The sequence below is a fragment of the Perissodus microlepis genome, chromosome 15 (assembly GCF_051167445.1).
Source record: "Perissodus microlepis isolate ML-2025 ecotype Zambia chromosome 15, ASM5116744v1, whole genome shotgun sequence".
Taxonomy (NCBI): domain Eukaryota; kingdom Metazoa; phylum Chordata; class Actinopteri; order Cichliformes; family Cichlidae; genus Perissodus; species Perissodus microlepis.
In genome coordinates, this window is record NC_140475.1 from 14,510,725 (window position 1) to 14,532,119 (window position 21,395).

The following is a 21,395-nucleotide window of genomic DNA, read 5'->3' on the forward strand; positions in this document are numbered from 1 at the left end:
TATTTACAATGATATCCTTAAAAAACCAACTCATTTATTTACTTTTACAGAAATGGACTGGTTCATTATGGTGTTACTGATAGGACAACACAGGGTAGAGAATGGCACTGAGGGACACGGTCACCCCAAGCTTCACTATATGGCTACACCCCTGATTAAAGAGGCTCACTGCTGTAGTAGCAACTTAATTTTCATGTTCAGTGTCCACATATTTATTGTAATATACTTTGCACTCAGCTTTCCCTTACTGTCATGGCAAGTTTAACATGACCTTTACTAACCGTGCCTGACTGATGCCGTTAGTCCCGCTGTCACTTTGTGCCGTATTTTTACATTTATTTACATAACCTTGTCAGTATTTGCGCACACAGCACAAGTCTTAAGAAGGTGGTCAAGTCACAGAGATAAGAGGTGGCAAAGAAGCAGCGGAGTCAGTTTCTGAATGACAGAGCTCAAGTTTCCTCACTATCACTTTGACTGGAGCGAGTGTGAGTGAGTTAGTGTGTGAGGGGACAGACACCCACACGTCACCGTTTTACTGACAAGAGCAGAAAAAACTGCTGCCACCTACTCAAGCTTGTACAAAACACACGACTTCCAGGAAAGCTACACGCTCTACATTTCCCCCAAATGTTCAGCTGATACCGCCTCACGCTTTGAAAAAACACGTGCCTCCAGCACATGGCTGTGTCCTTTAATGCAACTATCTGCATTTCTCAGTGCCGTTCTTTGTCAGATTAACAGGATTACTTCGCTTTTCTTTTTACTCCTTTCTCAGGCACACCTGCACTGTAATTTATGCAGCTGTATGAGAGGTCTTAAAGTAAGAGAAATTACAGATTTTAGTGAGAAAACAAAGTAGATTTACATTAAACTGACCAGATCATACATTAAAATGTAATGTAGCAGGCATTTTGATGCAGCTTTAAGTAAGCAAGGCGCAGGGCGGGACTACTCTTTACAATAGTAACACTTACAAAACCCATTCTTCTGTGCCCAAACCACTTGCATGCTGATGTTTGGAAATGGCTCTCACACTGTAGCATGTCCCCACCTAGTGGATACATTGAGCAACTGCCCCAGTAAGAATTTTGAAGAAGTGTGCCAGGTCCAAGTATGTGTGCAAACACTTAGGGAATTTAAACTAAGGCATAAAAATACTACAAGACAAATAAGGTCTCACATCTTTAATTTTTTTGCAAAACAAGACTTGGAATTACAGACGAGCCTGAACTCAGGCAAAGGAATCATACAGTCCTCTCTCCATGCAGTGTTGCACGTGAACAGCACTCCCCCCAAACCCTCCAGATGCGACTGTGGAATGTACTTGTGTTCACACATTCACCGCTCTGACATTTAAAACTCAGTGCAACAGGGTTCTCATTAAAACAAATGTGGCGTCACCATGAACTTCTACAGGAAAAATCAAGACAGCCTCTTAAAGAGCTCTTCAGTGTGATGCGCCACACTCAAGAGCACCAATATCGGTCCACCACACAACATTAATAGCTATTTTTTTTTTTTTACAGTTTAAGGATGAACAGTTGGAAAGGGAGGATTATGTGTTGAAATTTGGGGTGCCATCTTGTTTAATCCACTTCTTCCATGCGTGAAGCATCGTCCTCAGCTTCGCCTTCTAGGGGAGGCATCTCATCTGGGACTGCTGTAGTGGTGGTCTCCTCTGCGGGAATGTCGTCATCGTCAATACCTGAGAGCAAAAAAACAGAAAAAAAGAAAAGCGTTGTTCACCTAGATCGATACCCACTTCTAGAAAGTAAAGAGGGTCTGGATCTGCACAGTTCTTACCAAGACCAAGTTTGATCATTCTGTAGATGCGGTTGGAGTGAGTCTGTGGGTCGTCCAGGGAGAAGCCTGAGGACAGCAGTGCGGTTTCGAACAGCAGGATGACGAGGTCCTTCACAGCCTTGTCGTTCTTGTCAGCCTCAGCCTTCTGCCTGAGAGTCTCCATGATGGGGTGGTCAGGGTTGATCTCCAGGTGCTTCTTGGCCATCATGTAGCCCATGGTGGAGTTGTCCCTGAGTGCCTGGGCCTTCATAATCCTCTCCATGTTGGCAGTCCAGCCATAAGTACTTGTCACAATGCAGCAGGGGGATGACACCAGTCTGTTTGACACAGTCACCTGAAGGAGAACGAAGACATTAAGATTTAAAGAGGCTCAGGTGACACATCTGATAATTTAAGGAGACAAAGTCAAGTTAGTCAAGCATGTTAGAAATAATACCAGCACATTACAACTTTAAAGCTAGTCTAGTTAGTTTACTTCCCCAAATCCTTGCAAAAACTTAAGTACTAGATGCACATTACTGCACCAAGCACGAGTTTGACTGCATTCACTTTAGGGTTCAGATTTCAAACATGTACAGCGCCACATCTGGCAAAGAATGCAAATCATTCGCATCACACCAAGACTGCAGGAACTCACCACAGTGGAAGTTGGGACCAATTAGACTACCTGTTACCAAACAAAATCCTGTCAGCCACAGTTGTGAACTTTGAGACCCTAAACGCTAGCGCACGAATGGAAGTTTGGGTTAATCTTAGTTGGGCTCTCATTAGGATTACTGACCTTCTCCACTTTCTTGTCAAGGATCTCCTTCATGAGCTTGCAGAGGTTCTCAAATTTAGCCTTGTCATCCTCCATCTTTTTCTTCTCCTCCTCATCCTCTGGCAGCTCCAGACCCTCTTTGGTGACAGAGACCAGGGTCTTGCCATCAAACTCCTTCAACTGCTGGACACAGTACTCATCAATGGGCTCCGTCATGTACAAGACCTCAAAACCACGCTTACGGACACGTTCAACAAAGGCAGAGTTGGCCACCTGATCCTTACTCTCACCTACAAATGACGACCAAAAAAAGCGATAAAGTTTGAATAAAACTGCATTTTTAAAACTTGTGTAAATGCAGTTCTCTCCTACCATTTCAGAAGCTACTTAAGGTTTATTTTACTCACCAGTAATGTAGTAGATGGATTTCTGGTTTTCCTTCATGCGGGTCACGTACTCCGAGAGGGAGGTAGTCTCGTCACCGGACTGGGAGCTGTGGTAACGCAGCAGCTCGGACAGCTTCTTGCGGTTTTGCGAGTCCTCGTGCACACCCAGCTACAAGTGAACAAATAAGATTTATCATCTTATCCAAAAACCTCATACACCAGTAGGTTAATGGATTCAAGTAAAAAGTCAATCCCACCCGTGTATGGTCAGGTGAGATGGACTGCCAGCAATGTCAGAATTCTAGTCACACTGACATTGCACACTGCATGAATTCTGCTACAACATAGTTTGTCACTTTAGGCTTTTAATTAAGTTCATGTTTTCAGTCTACAGCATAAATGTGGGAAGTTCCTATTCCTAATGCAGATCTGACTGCATGGGATTACATAAATGCCAAAACAGCTATTCTACTGGGTTTTAAAGATCTGTTTATTACAAAAAACATCTACACTACTTTGAAGAACAAGAGGGCTTTACAAACCAGATTAAAGAATAAAGAGGTAAACCTTTGAGGTCCATGAAGATGCACTGACATGAAACGAAGAGAATTTTAAGAGCCAACTTTCCTAAAGTCAAACAAAAAAAGAAAAGTAGCTAGAATATTATAAATACCTTGAGGTTCTTTGAGAAGGCTTCGTAGAACTTCTTGTAGTTTTCTTTATCCTCACCCAGTTCAGCAAAAAGCTCAAGACATTTCTTGACGATGTTTTTACGAATGACTTTCAGGATCTTGCTCTGCTGCAGCATTTCTCTGGAGATGTTCAGGGGCAGGTCCTCGGAGTCCACAACACCACGGATAAAGTCTGGAATAGCATACAAATGCTACACTAAACCTTTGCCTTTAAGCAATTCTTTACTGTGTGCTAAGCTGTAAATTAAAGTACTTTCAGACTAAAGGTAAAAAGCAAGTCATCTTACTCAGATACTCAGGGATGAGCTCTTCACAGTTGTCCATGATGAAGACTCTCCTGACGTAGAGCTTGATGTTATTCTTCTTTTTCTTGTTCTCAAAGAGGTCAAAAGGCGCACGGCGGGGGATAAAGAGCAAGGCACGGAACTCCAGCTGGCCTTCCACTGAGAAGTGCTGTAGAGGAAAATGACTCAGTTTAGCTTTATTTGTAGTTTATGACTAGATTAAAAACCCAGTAGGCCAATTAAAACATGGAAGAGCTGTTCAGGTTAACCTGCTTACCTTAACAGCGAGGTGATCCTCCCAGTCATTGGTCAGACTCTTGTAGAACTCGCCGTATTCCTCGTTTGTGATGTCGTCAGGATTCCTGGTCCAGATGGGCTTGGTCTTGTTCAGCTCCTCCTGGTCGATGTACTTCTCCTTGATCTTCTTTTTCTTCTTCTTGTCCTTGTCTTTCGAGTCCTCCTCATCATCTGAGCCAACATCCTCAATCTTTGGCTTGTCCTCACCTTCCTCTTTCTCCTCCTTTTCTGCCTTTTCTTCCTCTGCCTCGTCGTCACTGACCTCCTTGTCACGCTCCTTCTCCACCTGCAGAGTCACATTACTTTAATTTTTACTTTGCTGTTCTTCAACGGTATTCTAACAACGTCCTCTCTAAAAGTCACTTACAAAGAGGGTGATTGGGTAGCCAATGAATTGAGAGTGCTTCTTCACGATCTCCTTGACCCTCTTCTCCTCGATGTACTCTGTCTGATCATCCTTCAGGTACAGGATGATCTTTGTTCCACGGCCGATGGGCTCACCTGTGAACAGTTGTGATGCTTAATACATTTTGTACTAAACAGTGTCCATGGATTCAAGATTCGATTTTTAGATACTTCAACTCCATATTTAAGCCTCTAAAGGACGATGCCAACTTTAACGCCAAGAATGAAAACCACCCTCTTAACATTTTAAAGCTACATCGTAACCTCAGACACATGAAAAACAATACACAATTAACAACATCAAGACCATTAACAGTAGTAAGAACTGCTTCCAATTAATGAGCAATCAGGGACATCCTTAGATGTACCCACAATATTTAAAAACAGGTTTAGTTCTGATATTGTAACATCAAGACACTTACTGTTGTCAACCTTGACTGTGAAGGAACCTCCAGCAGAGGACTCCCAGGCATACTGCTCATCATCATTGTGCTTTGTGATGACAACCACTTTCTCAGCAACAAGGTAGGCAGAGTAAAAACCCACACCAAACTGACCAATCATGGAGATGTCAGCACCAGCCTAGAGGAACACAGTTCTAATGTTAGATTTCAGCTCAATTGTGAACATGGAAAATGCTGTCCTCTTATAAAGTGTCCCTACAGTTCCATGATGCATTCCCTTCATACCTGCAGGGCCTCCATGAAGGCCTTGGTACCAGACTTTGCGATGGTACCCAGGTTGTTAATGAGGTCGGCTTTGGTCATACCGATTCCAGTATCGACCAAGGTCAGGGTGCGTTCAGCCTTATTGGGAACGATGTCAATTTTCAGATCCTTGCCACTGTCGAGCTTGGAGGGATCAGTCAGGCTTTCATAGCGGATTTTGTCCAGAGCCTGCAAATGTTTAAACGACAGGATTAAAACTAACATTCTTTAAAGCATTCAGAAACACAAAAAAGGCTAAAAATAAATGCATTAGTGCTGAATGAAAAGCTCTGCTCCTGCTAACTTACATCAGAAGCGTTGGAAATCAACTCCCTGAGAAAGATCTCTTTGTTGGAATAAAAGGTGTTGATGATCAGCGACATCAGCTGAGCGATCTCAGCCTGGAAGGCAAAGGTCTCAGCCTCCTCTTCTTGGTGCATTTCTTCAGGCATCTGCATTAAAACAGTTTGTGTATGCTTTAATAAAATGGGTGGATTTCGATGGAAACAGGATGATAAAGCTAATCACGGGAAGACAGATCCGGTTAAACTACATACATTCAACTACTTTCAGTTTCGCAAATTGTATCGTCGTTTGATCCTGTCAGAAGTCGGTTACATAATATGGATAACTGCCGTCATGTTGCGGAAGTGGCCGTTAACCAACATGGCGTCGAGCGACAGACAATGGACCCCGCAAACACGTGCTAAGGAAAAGCTACTGATGAAAATAACGAAAAAAAGCTTATGCAATGCGGCAAAATAGGTTCCCCCAGAAGAGCAACTTAAAGCCATGTATTAACGACGGCAAACGTGACTGTCATATAAAACGGCTCTGCCACCAATTCGAATAAATAACAGCTAAAAACACCAGTCACTTAAGACGAGCATAAATCTGAAAGCATTGGCAACTTGAGACTAACTCGTGCGTTTTATAGAAACGCGAGAGCAACGTGAACAACGGGGACTAAGCGAAATCGACTCAAGCCAGTTCACTTTATTCTTATAAACATTTAAGAGGATTTATTCTGTTAATGTGGACCAGTCGTACAATATATGAACCGATACAGCGCTGTCATGTTCGCCACACCTGCCTTGGTACTACACACGGCTGAGGCAGTGCGGCAGAGTGCAGCATTTACACTGCTCCATGTCTACATGACAAATGCAAACATTTCTTACTCCACAGTAATTAAAATCCAAAATTCTGACTACTACAGTGATAACTGTGATATGTTAGCTGTCCCTGACCAGAGTTACTTAAGGTTACAACCGTAACTCGTGAGAATAGGAGCTGTATACTTCAATGACTGTTTAATAAAAGGTCAAATATCAAAGGCTAAAGCACGTAGCAACCGACAAGAAAACGCTCGTCTACATACCTTGTTAATTTCGTTGACTTTTCTTGAATAAAATGCAACCAAATCGCTATCCCTTACGCTGTCTGACGCAGAAAAATGGAAAGGGGCCTCCTTTTAATAGACCGGTATCTTTATACACGTGCTTCACAGTGCAGTCGTATCCATCCGCGGTGCGCCATCTAGTAAGGAGAAGTGCATCAAGTGAATTGCAGTTAATGTTTTAAGGCTACGTTCACCATGTGATGAGTTTGAATGAAGACTTGAGGAAATACGATAGCTAAATAAATAAATATGATATTATTAAGACATTTTAGCAGGTATTAATTCAGTGGATTGAAGTGCAATGTGTACTAAAGAAAACATCTGTGGAGATTTAAAGCCATTATATTAGGTATACAAACACAAGGGGACTTTTTCAAGATTAATTAGTAAAGTGAATCCAAAAACACTTTATACTACTTTATACTAATCTCCTGGAAAACACAGTATTACAGTTTTATTTCTGAGACAAGCGCATCATTGCTGCCATCTTGTGGCCGTTAAAACCAAAAACGAAAGTATTGTCAGAACCGATCTATTTTATACCAGTTTCCAGAGCTGCCGCGATATGCTATCAAGGTAGAATTTAAATCAGTCTAACAAATAAAGTCAATAAAACTCACAAGTATACTGTTAATTTCCCGAGAGACCAACAAATACTTTAGATCTTTTTAATCTGATGGAAGAATATTCAAAAACATGCAGGGTGTGCTTCGTTTCTTCTAGCACTTTCCATGAAAATCCCGCCTAAAGTGACGTCACGCGATGTCAGTCGCAGTCTTCACATAACAGCCCGTCTCGGAGAGGCACCGACAAAAAACAAAACAAAACGAACACACAAACAAAACAAACAAAGAAAACCAAAACGCTGCTTATGCAATAAATAAATAATTAATCTTCAGATATTTATTCTGTCGGATGTCAAAATTATTATTTTATTCGTAAAAGACATTATGGAGGATCTCCTATGCACAAATAATAGACTACGTCTTTGGATTACATATTAATGTAATTAAATAAAAATAAAAATCTAAATTGACGGTGTCTTAAAATTTCAACAAAGTAGTACATACAAGTGCAGGAGTTATCTTATAGTATTGAAATCTATTTTTAACCCAGCAAACCTTCAACATCGACAAACGCTCCCTAACTTTATGTTTCATTAACCTTCTAGACGACCTTTAGGAATGCTATCTAAATATTAATAATAATAAGAGTAGTGATTTTTCTTATTGATGTTAATATTATAATACTAGTATAAAACTATACTCTAATGCTAGTAATAATAGTAGTACAGTTATTGCCGCAGTAGATACTAGTATCGTTAGTAAACTCCGTCCAGTGGTCAAGTCTTGGTGTACAAAGCAAGCGCTCATGTAGTGTTGCTCGTAAAGCGCTTGCGTCAAATGTTTTTTTTTTTTTTTTTTGAAGGCCCGACTAGCCAACGTGCTAATCCAACATTTGGAACGTTAGAGGAATTTTCATAATTACTAACCTTCTGAGAGTATTTTTATTCTTTTAAACACCGCCTGATTAAAGGTATGTATACCTGGGCATGTGTAGATTTATCTTGAACTTTAACTTTGCCCGCTAATAGTTGAGTGTTGTTTGTTAAGTAACGCCAGGTTGCGCTAATATTAGCTTAGCCTAAGTCTATGCCGGGGACACTGGAGCGTGCTCGGTGCTAGCTTTAGCTAACTAAGCTGCTAGTTTTTTGGCCGCATAAACAGTGAACAAATTAACTCGTTGTAACACAATAACAATACGTGGCTCCTGGGACTTTATAATAGTCACCCTGCGAACGCCATCCCATTGAGCTAAGCTAAGTTTAAGTATTGTTGCTGCTGGGCAGCAGAAGTCACCGACGGGTACTTCAAATTCATATGACTAGATACCAATAAACACCGTTGTGCTTTCTCACTTATAGTGTTGTTGGGTTAAACTAATCTTTTTACAAGTTTGACTCTTTGTTTTAATTTACATTGTTTAGAGGACTTGATTTAATTACACATCTGGTGCTGCTGATAACGGGTATCTTGGTTCCTTCTTCAGGTCGGTCCAGTTCACTTCCACAATGTCCTTCCCCCCTCATTTAAATCGGCCGCTGTTGCCACCTCCAGGCATCCCTCCTCAGTACACAGGCTTTCCCCCAGGTGAGCACCCTTCTGATTGGCGTTCACCTGTTTTGTTTCAGGTTTACCACAATGTCATTATTAACCTCCTAAGACCCGAACTCTTCCACGGCATGCATTTTTAATTTCTCTTTGATATTTGGGCTGATTGGGGCCCAATGAATGTAAAAACAAAGAATTACCGGATTTTTTTTTTTTACCTTTGTTTTTGTTTTTATGAAAAATCAGAGCCACATATGAGGATATTCGTTTAAAATTTTGATAGAACAGTAGCAGTATAATGTCCTCGTAAGTGGATATCAGGCCCTTGCAGAGCAAAATTGAGTATTTTGGTCTAAATAACCCAAAATGTGATGTCCACATATGTGGACACCAGGTCCTAGGAGGTTAAGAGGCATATTCGCAACACCTAAGGTAGTTGAGATTCGCTACATTACTGAAAATATTTGAGAATCGTTTTACTAATCTGCAGTCATGATCTTAAGTGAAAATGGTGTAATTGCTTGTTGCATGTTTTCTTTGGCTGTTTCAGGAGCCCCTATGATCCCAGTTCACATGGGTATCATGGCCCCCACACCTGCAGTAATGGTTTCTTCAGTACCAGTGCTCAGCAAGCCTGCAGTCCCTAAGAGGGAAACCATTGCTGTGATTGCCAAAGACAGTGATGAGAACAGTGGCCCCACCACAACAGTGTTTGTGGGGAACATATCAGAAAAGGCTTCAGACATGTTGATCAGACAGCTGCTGGCGGTAAGAGGGGGAACACCCATTCTATTTGTAGAACTACACCAGCAAAAGCAGACACCCTCTTAAGTTGACAACTTTATTTTTTTCTTTGTAATTATATAGAAATGTGGAATTGTTTTGAGCTGGAAGAGAGTACAAGGAGCCTCTGGCAAGCTTCAAGGTAATTTTTATTATGTAGTCAGTATATGGGTATTAAAAGATGAAGAATATCTAGATACATGGCAAACTGTCAATTCAGTCTATAAATAAACATTTGATCATGCCCTTATGTCTATTTATATATTATATATGTCAATATTTGTTCCAGCTTTTGGTTTCTGTGAGTACAAGGAGCCAGAGTCCACACTGCGAGCCTTACGACTGCTTCACGACCTCCAGATTGGAGATAAAAACCTACTTGTGAAAGTTGATGCCAAGACAAAAGCACAGCTGGATGAGTGGAAGGCCAAGAAGAAGACTGCAAATGGGGTATGAATTTTGTAACAGCAATTCAAATAAATGTTTGCAGCAGCTAGAGAAGGTGAAAAATTGCTAAACTTGACTAATTTTATTGACAGGATAAAAAGAGTGAAGATGCAGGAGAGGATGAGGAAGAAGTGTTAGATGAGGAGACAAAGAAGAAAGATCAGATTATCAAGGGCGCCATCGATGGACTGATGCGGGAATATGCTGCGGAACTTAATGCACCTTCACAGGATGATGAGTCCCAGCGACGAAAGAGAAAAAAGGAGAAAAAAGAAGAGGTGCTAACCTTGATTAATTGTTAACTTGTGTTACTGTTTTGTTTACTCCTTAGCTTGAAAGTGAGCATTGTTATTTCAACCTGTCAATGCGTTGTTTTTCTTCAGGATGACATAAACACTATTGACATGGAGGAGGACAAGAGGGACCTGATTTCCAGAGAGATTAGTAAATTTCGTGACACTCACAAGGTAAAGTGGCTTCTTTGATCTTGTAGTTGACATTTCAGGTTTTGGACAGCAGTTCACTGCTAGAGCTTGCACATTTAGTTGACACAGTTTTTTTTTTTGTTGTTGTTGTTTTTTTGCCCTAACTCAGTAACATGCATACTCTACTATAGATTGGCGGTCCCTAAAACAACACCACCAAACATATTATTCTGCCCTAAACTATATGAAATGTTTTATTTTCAATGTTTGAACACTACAAGTGGGCAGACAGCTAGTGTATTCTTGTCACCTTTCTCAGGCGTGATTTGACACCTGCCACTATTGCCAAACTATCTAGGTGTGACCATTATAGATCCATATCTTCATTCATCACACAAAAATGCATGGAGACGATGTAAAGTTACTTAAAAGCTAATCTATTCATTAAACCCCACCATTATGATAGTGATCATATGGTGACTAAAGCAAGATGAATCTCAGAGCTTTGGAAAAAGTTGCCAGGATAGGATGTAAGTATCAGCCTTCATTTACTATATACATATACTGGGCGTCCCCCTCTTGAGGACTTGCATTGGGGCAACTGTGCTGCTCAGTTGTGTGTGTGTGTGTTGGCCTTGATTTAGCCAACCTTTCCACCACGCAAAGACAGTTTCCCTAGATCATCCTGAATTTATGACAGCATTGGTGCTTCACTCGAAAGCTGATGAGTCAGTGAACCTGTGCGAGTCCTCTGTAAATTATGGTCTGTCATAATGGTGTTCATGTTGAAGCACAAGGACTCAGTAACTACTGCAGTGACTTTGGCTGTAGCCTTATTATTCTAGTGTGGGGTGGGGGCGCCCTCTCCACAGCAGTAAGATGATCTGAAGACTAACAAGGTACGTGCTCTCTGTATGTTTTGTTGTGGAATTTCTTTCTTCTGTCTCTTCCATTTGATAAATATCTTACTCTCTCTGCATTAGTTCTTATTTTTTATGAAAGATTAGTTAGTGAGTTTATTCAATCAACTGTTTAAATTCTAATTTTTATTAAAACAACAGGGAAGGTAGCAATCTAGTTGGGTTTTGGATGCATAACTGTGGTTTGCTTGGAGTGTCCTCCAGCTGTAATCGTGATCTTGCCAAAACAGCGTTTAAACAAAGGGAGAAATTTCAGCTGCCGTACCATATTTGGGCTGATTGATTTTTAGCCCCAGAGAAAAAAAAAGAAATCATACTTAATTCAATATCATTATGATTATTTAATGTGGTTAATCAGTTTTTAGTGAGAGACTTTGCAGGGAGTGAATTCAGGCTTTTTATGGGGAAAGAAAATTAAAGGAAGCGCTTAAATGCTGAAAGTATTTTTGCAAAATGTTTTAATAATACCAGATTTTTCTTTGCCTAAATATTACTGTTTATATACACCCATACATGCTTACTGTAAATAAATAAAATTACAAAAATCTTTTACATGGTCGCATGTTTATTTAGCATTTAGCCTTGGCAGACAATGCAGAGGTAAGTAAAAAAAATTTATTAAAAGAAAGGAAAAAACACCTAACGTGAAATCATAGATTTGAATTAGAGCGAGGGTATTAAATAATATAAAGACAATTTAACTGGAGCATTATAGATTTTTAAAATAATTAACATCTATGTTATCTCTGTCATGTCACACGTCTTTCTCTTGAGATGCATAACACCCAAGGCTTTTAATTAGTTAGTCATTGTAAAGACCAACTGACTGCATATGACTTGTACAAGAAAACTTTGTAAAGTTATTTTCCATCTAACCTCAAATACAACAGTGCCAATGTAAGATGAATGCAAAATGATGAACATAGTATTATATTAAGGCTCAGTATATTCAATCATTGTTTTTAAAAGTATTATTTTGCATCAGATGCCAGTATAACAGCAAAGGAATTCTGGTTAAAGCCTTGTGTGTGATGTCCATAAAACCAGAGTTTGGTGTGTGTGTGTGTGTGTGTGTGTGTATGTGTGTGTGAATAATCAGTCCTGAAGAGCTCCTGAAGACTTCTGCAGGGGTAAGACCGTTTCTACAATTTCATTTATCTGTTCAGAAATATAACTGATGTTTATAATGTTTATTTTTTTGATTTTAGCAAAATACCAAATGCCATGTTACTCATTGAAGGAAAGGCTGTTGTTGTTTGATGACGATGATAATGATGATGCTTAAGCAAGACAGAATCCCATAACATTTTTCCCTTGTATACCGTGTGACCTGCTTTCCTCCCAGGCCTAACTTAAAAGGCTTGTAAGGGCAGCGAAGGGCTGAGTCCATAGTTCAACACCTGTAAGTCACAAACAACTAGTTCAAAAAAAGACTGATGCCTGTTTTCTGTTTTTGTTTTCCTTGTTCTGAGAGGAGGACTCTTAAGGAGACAAAAAGCATTGTCATTTCCCGCGTTTTTTTGTTTTTGTTTTTTTGTTATGAATGCCTCAAGTTGGATATGTTCCACGGGTCTTTAAGGCCATTAAAGTGGTTTCCAGTTCTATTCTTGCTAAGCTGTAGTTTATGCTGCAGGCTTCAAGTAATAAACTGTGTCCTATAGTTTTAGATTAATGTTGAAGCTGTCTCTCTGTGGGGGGAGAGCTTTTTGATTGTTCCTGGTTTTCCATTTAGGATTCTGGCTTCTTATACAAGCTTTGCGCTGATTAGCAAAGAGCATGTTCATCTATGAAACCAAAACCTGGAAACCACTTGATCTGTGCACAGCTGTGAATTGGTTGCAGGGGCTCCCTGCATCTTGTGTGGCATAAGCTGAACCTGTCTGTATTTTACTCTGCAGAAACTTGAGGAAGAGAAGGATAAACGAGAGAAGGAGCGGCTGGAGTTTGAACGTGAAAGGAGGGAACGGGAAAAAGAGCGAGAGCGGGAAAGAGAGCGGCGGGACCGCGAGAGGGAAAAGGAGCGAGAGCGGGAACGGGAGAGGGAACGAGAACGTGAGAGAGACAGAGATCGAGACCGAGACAAAGACCGTGACCGCAGGACCAGGGAAAGGGAACGAGAGCGAGAACGGGAGAGAGACAGAAGCCGTGACAGGAGTGCCGACCGCAGCGGATCCAGGTGAAGCAAAAAAAACAGAATAATGTATAAAGACACATGTTACAATTAAACACATGCAAATGTTTGCAGGTACTTTGCTGGTGACTGAATTCTGACAAGTTTCTGCAAGCTGATTTTCTCAGGATTTAATTGAAACCACTTGAATTTTAAATTGAAATGTTAAAATTCATATCATCTCATTTTGATGAAACTCCTTAAGACTATGTACCATGCTTGATCAACACCTTAGTACTTGGATTTGCCATGTGTTTCTATATGGTCACAAATAAAAGAAAATGTATCTATGATTTCATTGTTGCAGGGAGGTCAGCCGAGACAGAGACAGAGAAAAGAAGAGAGACCAAGAGGATGAAGAAGAAGCATATGAACGCAGGAAACTGGAGAGGAAACTTCGAGACAAGGAAGCAGCCTATCAAGAGGTGGGACTGGCTGTGCTAAAAATGATAAAAGCCATGTGCTGAAGAGCAATATAAGCTATCCTACTAGCAGTGAGGTCACAGCTTCTATTTCCTACTATACAAACTGTTTGTCTGAGAAAGTCAATACAAGCAGTAAAATTCAATTAAAATGATTCTTTATACGTCAAAAAAAATCCAATAAATCTTCAGCATCATTTCTATTTTTAGCAGAGTAACAGCCCTTGTATTACTCGTTTACCTTAGCTAGGGGTAGTTCTTGTGTGATGTTTGCAGCTTGCCTGACAATATATTTGTTGTAGCGGCTGAAAAACTGGGAGCTGAGGGAGAGGAAGAAGGCACGGGATTATGCTAAGGAGGCTGAGAGAGAAGATGAACGCCGACGAGAAATGGTAAGCGGGTTCTGAATGATCACTGGTTCTGTACTATTATACAGGTTAAGTTCATACTGTATTTATTTAACTAGGGATTTGTATAGCAAAGTAACTTTGGGGTTAACTCTGGGGTTACAGAGTTAAAGTGGTTTATTTATTACCAGACTACATTGGTATGTTGCGCTGCAGACTTAACCTGCTCTGGTAAAGGTTAGAATAGAGATAAGAGATGAACACACAGAGCCACAGCCTTCAAACTAATCAGTTTTCTGGAAATGGTATTGCCTTGTTTGGAGAAACCTTTGGACCTCGAGGTGCAGGTAGTTGTTTTTGAGACGGTCTGCACCCTAAGCCTTGTACTCGCCAAACTTAATTTAAGATTTGCAAGAAGGCTAAACCTGCTTACTAGTTTGAATTCTTTACTAACAGACCCACTAACACACCATGTTCATCTGAATGCACTTATAGTTAGACCTAAGGCTGCCTTATCGAATTGATAACCACCTTTGTGTAAATACTTAGCCTAATTTTTTTTATCTTGGTGTGATTAAAGCCAGATAAGGAAGTCATATCCTGGGTATGTTGATTATATTTTATAGCAGAGCAGTCCGTTTTTCCCGCAAAACTACCTAAACACGTCTGTTTTTCAGTTTTAAGCTAAAATGTTGAAATGTTGTCTTTGTGGGATGCATTTAACGAGTTTGAAGTCTGCTCTTTTTGTCAGTTAAAAAGAATTCTACTTCATATCTTGTGTTGTCCATGTTGTAGTTCTCTGTGTTCATATGATTTAGTTTACTAATTCAGACAGGTAGAATTTGTTAGAAGTAATTTTTGTGGAGAAGTTCATTTTTGTCCTTTGTTTTCATTAGATTAAAGAAGGCAAACGGTTAAAAGAGTTTCTTGAAGACTATGATGATGACAGAGATGACCCCAAGTATTACAGGTGAGTGTTAACCCAGGTCATCAAAAACAAATGCACTCATGCAGGATCCTAATTGGCTAATTATAGGTCACTATAAATCCACTCTAAAAAATTTCCTATACATATAATGTTGTTTGCCATACACTGCCGATTTCCTGTTGCCACCAGGCGGCACTATGAATGTGACCTAATATTGACACATACGGTAAAGGAAATGAGCAATCTCTAAATTTTATGGTAGTGGCTGCAAGAGTTTTACATGAGATTTCCAGATGGCAATATGTAACCATATTCATAGCCACTAGTCTATGATTATAGTTAAATACTGCCATACCCATGTTCAGAGGCAGACCCTTATCAAACATGAGAAGTTTGGTTAATGAGTGAATTACAGGAAATTAAAATTTCAGGGGGAATGATTGAAATTTTCTATGGCAACATAGGGGCGCTCTTCAGTGAAACCTTAAATGCTTTGCAATTTACCTACAAGAGTTTTTATTAATTTAATTTTATTATTTATTTTTTTATTTTTGTGTGTGTACCGTGCTGTGTTACGTATGTTTATTAAATGTTATACATATACACACAACACAGCAGTGGGGCTCCTGTTTTGCTGAACGGTGCTATAGAGTCATTTTGCTCGTGGCCCATAACATGTGTATATTATCAGCAGACCTGACACATGTGCAAAATTTAATTAGAATTAGAGCATGTGTAGGACTTTAAATAAGCCAATTTCTTTTCTTTTCTTTTTTTTTTTTTTTTTTTTTTTTTTGGGGGGGGTAAGAAATAAAAAAAACCCCAAAAAAACCCAGAGCATACACAATAGGGCCTCCTCACTATCAGCAGATCCTGTGTGACCCACATGTGGCTCATGGCAGCGCATGCAGTACTGCAGCCATTGTTCTGAAAGCTGTTATTTTCCGTATGACCCCTAGGGGCAGTGCACTGCAGAAGCGTCTCAGAGACCGAGAGAAGGAGATGGAGGCGGATGAGCGTGACAGGAAGAGGGAGAAGGAGGAGCTGGAAGAGATCAGACAGAGGCTGTTAGACGAGGGACATCCAGACCCAGACGCAGAGCTACGCAGGGTATGCTTGTCTGTAATGTAATATAAATGTGTGTGTTTGCCTGTATATGTCTGAGCTGAGTGGGGCATGCTGTCTGTTGTCTGTGTGAAGGTCACTTTATCGTCTGAGTCGCTCTGCACATTATGTACATCTAGCTGTCATTATCTGTTGACCTTCTTTTCTGTAAAATGCTCTGATTGGATGATTATTTTCTGCATATCTGCCTGTTATTGGTCCAGATGGAGGAGGAAGAGGAGGAGCGTCTGAGACAACCTCCCATCGTCCAAGAGCCAGAACCTGAGGAGGAACGTGAGCGCCACAGGGGTTCACGAGATCACCGGGAGCGCCGACAGGAGCAGGAGAGGGCAGATTCACGCTCACGACCCCCCCAGTCCGACAACGAGGTGGAAGAGGGTGAGGAGGAAGATTATGACAACGATGAAGACAACCCAGACGTGAAACCACGCCTAAAGCCCACAATGCGACCAATCACAGCAGCGCCTTCTGTGTCATCCGCCAGTGGAAATGTGTCTCCCAACACGCCCGGGGAAGAGTCACCCTGTGGCATCATCATCCCCCATGAAAACTCCCCACCTGAGGCTCTTCCGCAAGAGGAACACCGGCCAAAGATTGGCCTCAGCCTGAAACTGGGTGAGTCTAAAAGATCTTTTACCTCATTACAGGATGAACTCATTGAATTCATTAATCGATTAGTTGATGGGCAAAAAGTAGCAAAATGTTCAATAATTGATGAAAAAAAATTCATAACAAGGAAATAACTTTTGCATTTTTTTTAAGTTGCATTCTATAGACAAATAATTGTTTAAAACTGGTTTTAGGGTAAAAAAAAAAAAAAAGAATAATAGGTGATGTGTTGCTTTTCTTCAGGTTTTGATCTTGTCTGAATGTAGTCAAGGTAATTTGGCACCTGCTACACTGTTTGGTTAGTGTGAATTGGACTGAAGGAAAGGATATTTCTATATTTTAATTTATTTTGAAGCTAACTTCATAGGGACAAATCTATGATACAGATTCCTACATGGATCAGGCCGTGTTCCAGAAAGCATGTTTAACAAACTCTGACTCCCGTCCACTTCATTGTTTCTGTCACCTCAGAGTGTCTTCACTTTGACTGTGTGTGGGTATTTAAAGAAAGCCATCATCAATGGAGCTCAAATACCAATATTCACCATGGCAACAGATAATTAAAGAGCAGAGCCTCAATTTTCATCTAGTGGACTGAGGAATATGAATATGACATTCGTCTGAAAAACAGAGGGGACTTATTTTAATCGGTGTCCTCTGGTCAGGCATCATTTATCAAACCTAATTTCCCTTTAATAGATGAAATCTGGCAGAATTCCAGTTTTACATCTGATGTTTTCTTGAATCAAAATTTTAATCAGACAGTAACAAAATAGAAGTTATGACAGTGTTTTTAGTGTTTTTAATCAGCTACATTTTTGCAAGGTAATGTGCCTGAATATGAGCTTTGATATGAACTATATGAATGTCAGGCAGGTGTTTCAATTGTTTCAACATTTTCAGATGCTGTTAAGGGCGTTTAAATAACTCTGGGGTTGCAGAGACAGAATTCTTGCTCCTTAACTACAGACAGAACAGTAGTTAAACTCTGTGTCTTGCCAGGTGCCACGGGAAGCCCCAGTCAACCCAACGCCGGCAAGAGGAAGAAGCTTCCGGTGGACAGCGTGTTCGACAAATTTGATGACGAGGAGGCCGATGAGCAGCCGCGCAAGAGGAAGCTGGTGCCCCTGGATTATGATGACGACAAGAGCCTCGGGGTGGACGGTGCTGGACTTTCCAGCATAAAGGGAGCCAATGCTGAGGAGAAACGCAAACACATCAAGAGCCTGATCGAAAAGATTCCCACTGCAAAGCCCGAGCTCTTCTCGTACCCACTGGACTGGTCCATGGTTGACACGGTGAGGAGAAGAGGGACAATTTGTGGCATCTCACTGAGTGTGTCTTATTTTTAATCCATTTGTAATTAGGCAAGTTAGAAAAGAAAACCTGTGCTAAGAATATTTTACTCGCAGGATTTAAATGATCAAGGAGGGTCAATTCACAACCTTATTTTCTGCTTATTGCTAAAAAATAATATAGAAACTGTGAATATTTCTCTTTGTCATCCCTTTTTCCACAGACGTTAATGGAACGGCGTGTTCGTCCCTGGATCAATAAAAAGATCATTGAGTACATTGGAGAGGAAGAGCCAACGTTAGTGGACTTTGTCTGCTCCAAGGTAATAGTCATGTCACTAGTTGACATCTGTCTTAGAGAAAGTGGAACGATTAAAATGTAAACTTTCTGATATTTTCCTCTGTGTACTTTCAGGTGATGGCCCACAGTACACCGCAGACTATCTTGGACGATGTTGCCATGGTGAGCAAAGACACAGTTTATAGATGCTTGTTTATGTGGTTTCTCTGTGATTGTATTTCTTGCCAGGATGCAGGTTTTTGTTTTTTTTTAACCTCCTTACTAACCTTCTCAATCAAATTATACCAAAATACACTTCATTAGGTACACCTGTTCAGCTGCTTAATGTCAATATCTAGTTAACCAATCACATTGCAGCACCTCAATGCATTTAGGTATGTAGACCTGATCAAGACAGCCTGGTGAAATTTAAACTGAGCATCAAAACGGGGAAGGAAGGTGATTTAAATGGCTTTGGACATAGCATAGTTCTTGGTGCTACAAGCATGGTCTAAATATTTCAGAAACTGCTGATCTGCTGGGATTTTCCCATATAACCACCTCTAATGTTTGAAAAAGAGAAAATATTCAGTGAGTGACAGTTCTCTGGGTTCAAAAGCGTTGTCAGAGGAAAATGGCCAGACTGCTCGAGCTGATATGAAGGCCACAGTAATTCAAGTTACCCACTTGTTACAAATAAAGTATGCAGAAGAGTATCTATGACTACACCGTGTCAGACGGTGAAGCTGAATGGGCAAAAGCAGCAGAAGACCACTCCTGTCAGCTAAGAACAGGAAACGGAGGCTTGGATCACACACAGTCTCATTAAAATCAGACAACAGAAGATTGAAAAGTATTGAGTGATCTACTGAATCTTGAGTTCTGCTGCAGCAGTCATATGGTAGGATCAGAATCCTACCTTATATCAACAGTTTAGCTTGATGGTGGTTGCGTTATAGTGTAGGGGGATATTTTCTAAACCCATTTTAGATCCCTTAGTACCAACTGAGCATCACCTAAACTACGCAGCCTACCTGTGCATTTCTGCTGACCATCCGTGTACAGTGTACTCGCCTTCTGATTCCAGGAGGATGTGTCACAAAGCTCGTATCATTTTAAACTGGCTTTTTGAACATAATAGTGAGTTCACTGTACACAAATGGGCCTCCAGTCACCTGATATCAAACTAAGAAAGCACCTTTTGAGATGTGAAAAAGTGCAAGATTCACATCATATCAGCAAAAATCTCAGAGCAATGGTTCTAGCACCTTAGTAAATCAGGGACATTCGGAATTAAGGCAATTCTGGAGGCAAAAGAGTGCAACAGGTATTAGCAAGGTGTACTTAATGAACTGAAGAGTATGTTAGTTCCATCTGATTTAAGATGTGTGGGGGGAGATTTATGAGGGGAGATTTCAGGCGCACCTCTTATCGATCAAGGTGAGTGCCAGATAAAAATGTAACCCTTTAAGGCAACTGAAATTGTAACATTTGACTAAGAGTTCAAGATCTTTAAAGAAACTGGCCTTGAAATGTTTTAATGTCTCTCATTCGATGGCACAAGTAGAGCCATGTCAAATGAGATGTATTTTAATTAGTAGTTCATGGTCAGTATTTTAACATATTCACCTTTTCCACATACACGTCATGAGTTTAGGTTAGTCCCCTAAGTTTCTTTCGATATCTAACTTTCCTTTTGTTCCGGGTCAGGTTCTTGATGAAGAAGCTGAGGTCTTCATAGTGAAGATGTGGCGGTTGCTCATTTATGAAACTGAAGCAAAGAAGATTGGGCTGGTAAAATAATCGTCGGCCGAATGAAGATGAATTCCTCTTCTCCTTTACCTTCATTGTGTATAATACTGTAGCGAATTTATGTCACCCCAGAAGACGTGACTGACCATACCAGTACAGACTGTAACTGCAGATTCTGCTCATTCTCACATTTGCACCAGTTGTTGGGTCTTTTTTTTTTTTCTTCTTCTTCTGTTTAAACATACTCAGGCTGCATCCACCTCCTCCACTCTGCAGGTGCTGATTGTGTCTGTGTGCTTTTGTGTATATACAGTTTGTCATTATTTGGTTAGGAAGAAGCTACAGCTCTGGCCACCCAGGGTCACTGTGTTGGAGATGAGACCCTTTAGTTGCAGGTTTGCTACAAACAGTTCACCATTTCTCAAACTATTCTTTTGAGTTGTGAAATTGGGCTTACAGTTGAATGTGGGTTGGTTAAGTAGACACAAACTAAAGCGTATGAATGACTACAGCTATGATGTTTTTAAAATTATTACAGGGGTATTTATTAAGGGTTTTTGGATGCAACTGAATTTTATTTCTGTAATCAGTACACACAAATTCTTCCCCCTCTCCCTCAATTTCTTGTCACATTCCTGACAAACTGGCATGTTGTTTTCAGACCATCTCTAAAACATCTAGTTGTCATTTGAAATGTGTCTACTGACAAGACCCATAGGCACTGTGTCATCCTCAATGCTGTAAAAGCACACGTCATAACCACTATAGGAAAATGAGCTAAGAACGAAAACAATTGAAATTGTGAAGATGCTCTCCATTTGTTTTTGTATTGGTGAACATTTGAATAAATAATTTTTATAATCATTTGACTTTTTTGGTTTAGCATTAAATCACAACCATTGATTTGAGTTCATGTCCTAAAATATGGAGCTGGATTTAGGGTTAAAAGGGGGGGGGGGTGGTTGTTCCCTGTTTCTTTGTGAGCAGACAAATAACCAGATTTTCAACACCTGGGCTAACACAGACAACCATTCACACTTAT

General features: G+C 40.4%; 2 protein-coding genes across 3 annotated transcripts; one reads left to right on the forward strand and one right to left on the reverse strand.

The window, feature by feature from the left end:
* Positions 1-1,172: 1,172 nt before the first annotated feature.
* On the reverse strand, positions 1,173-6,853 carry hsp90ab1 (heat shock protein 90, alpha (cytosolic), class B member 1). Of its 2 annotated transcripts, XM_084954022.1 has the most exons (12): positions 6,719-6,853; positions 5,646-5,789; positions 5,320-5,526; positions 5,053-5,212; positions 4,593-4,726; positions 4,206-4,511; positions 3,932-4,097; positions 3,626-3,816; positions 2,974-3,121; positions 2,588-2,856; positions 1,807-2,140; positions 1,173-1,708 (listed from the first exon to the last, which is right to left on the reverse strand). In XM_084954022.1, exons 2-12 carry the CDS (start codon positions 5,787-5,789, stop codon positions 1,590-1,592), a joined length of 2,178 nt encoding a protein of 725 aa, XP_084810148.1. In that variant the 5' UTR covers positions 6,719-6,853; the 3' UTR covers positions 1,173-1,589. The 2 variants fall into 2 exon arrangements, with proteins under 2 accessions (XP_084810148.1, XP_084810147.1); XM_084954021.1 differs by lacking the exon at positions 6,719-6,853 and having other exon boundaries at positions 5,646-5,795.
* Positions 6,854-8,137: 1,284 nt separating this feature from the next.
* rbm25b (RNA binding motif protein 25b) lies at positions 8,138-21,217 on the forward strand. Its single transcript, XM_084954023.1, has 17 exons — positions 8,138-8,275; positions 8,789-8,889; positions 9,401-9,618; positions 9,718-9,775; positions 9,923-10,083; positions 10,173-10,358; positions 10,464-10,547; positions 13,324-13,601; positions 13,903-14,020; positions 14,320-14,409; positions 15,261-15,334; positions 16,252-16,402; positions 16,621-17,032; positions 18,029-18,324; positions 18,546-18,644; positions 18,737-18,784; positions 20,312-21,217. Exons 2-17 carry the CDS (start codon positions 8,811-8,813, stop codon positions 20,402-20,404), a joined length of 2,445 nt encoding a protein of 814 aa, XP_084810149.1. The 5' UTR covers positions 8,138-8,275; positions 8,789-8,810; the 3' UTR covers positions 20,405-21,217.
* Positions 21,218-21,395: the final 178 nt, after the last annotated feature.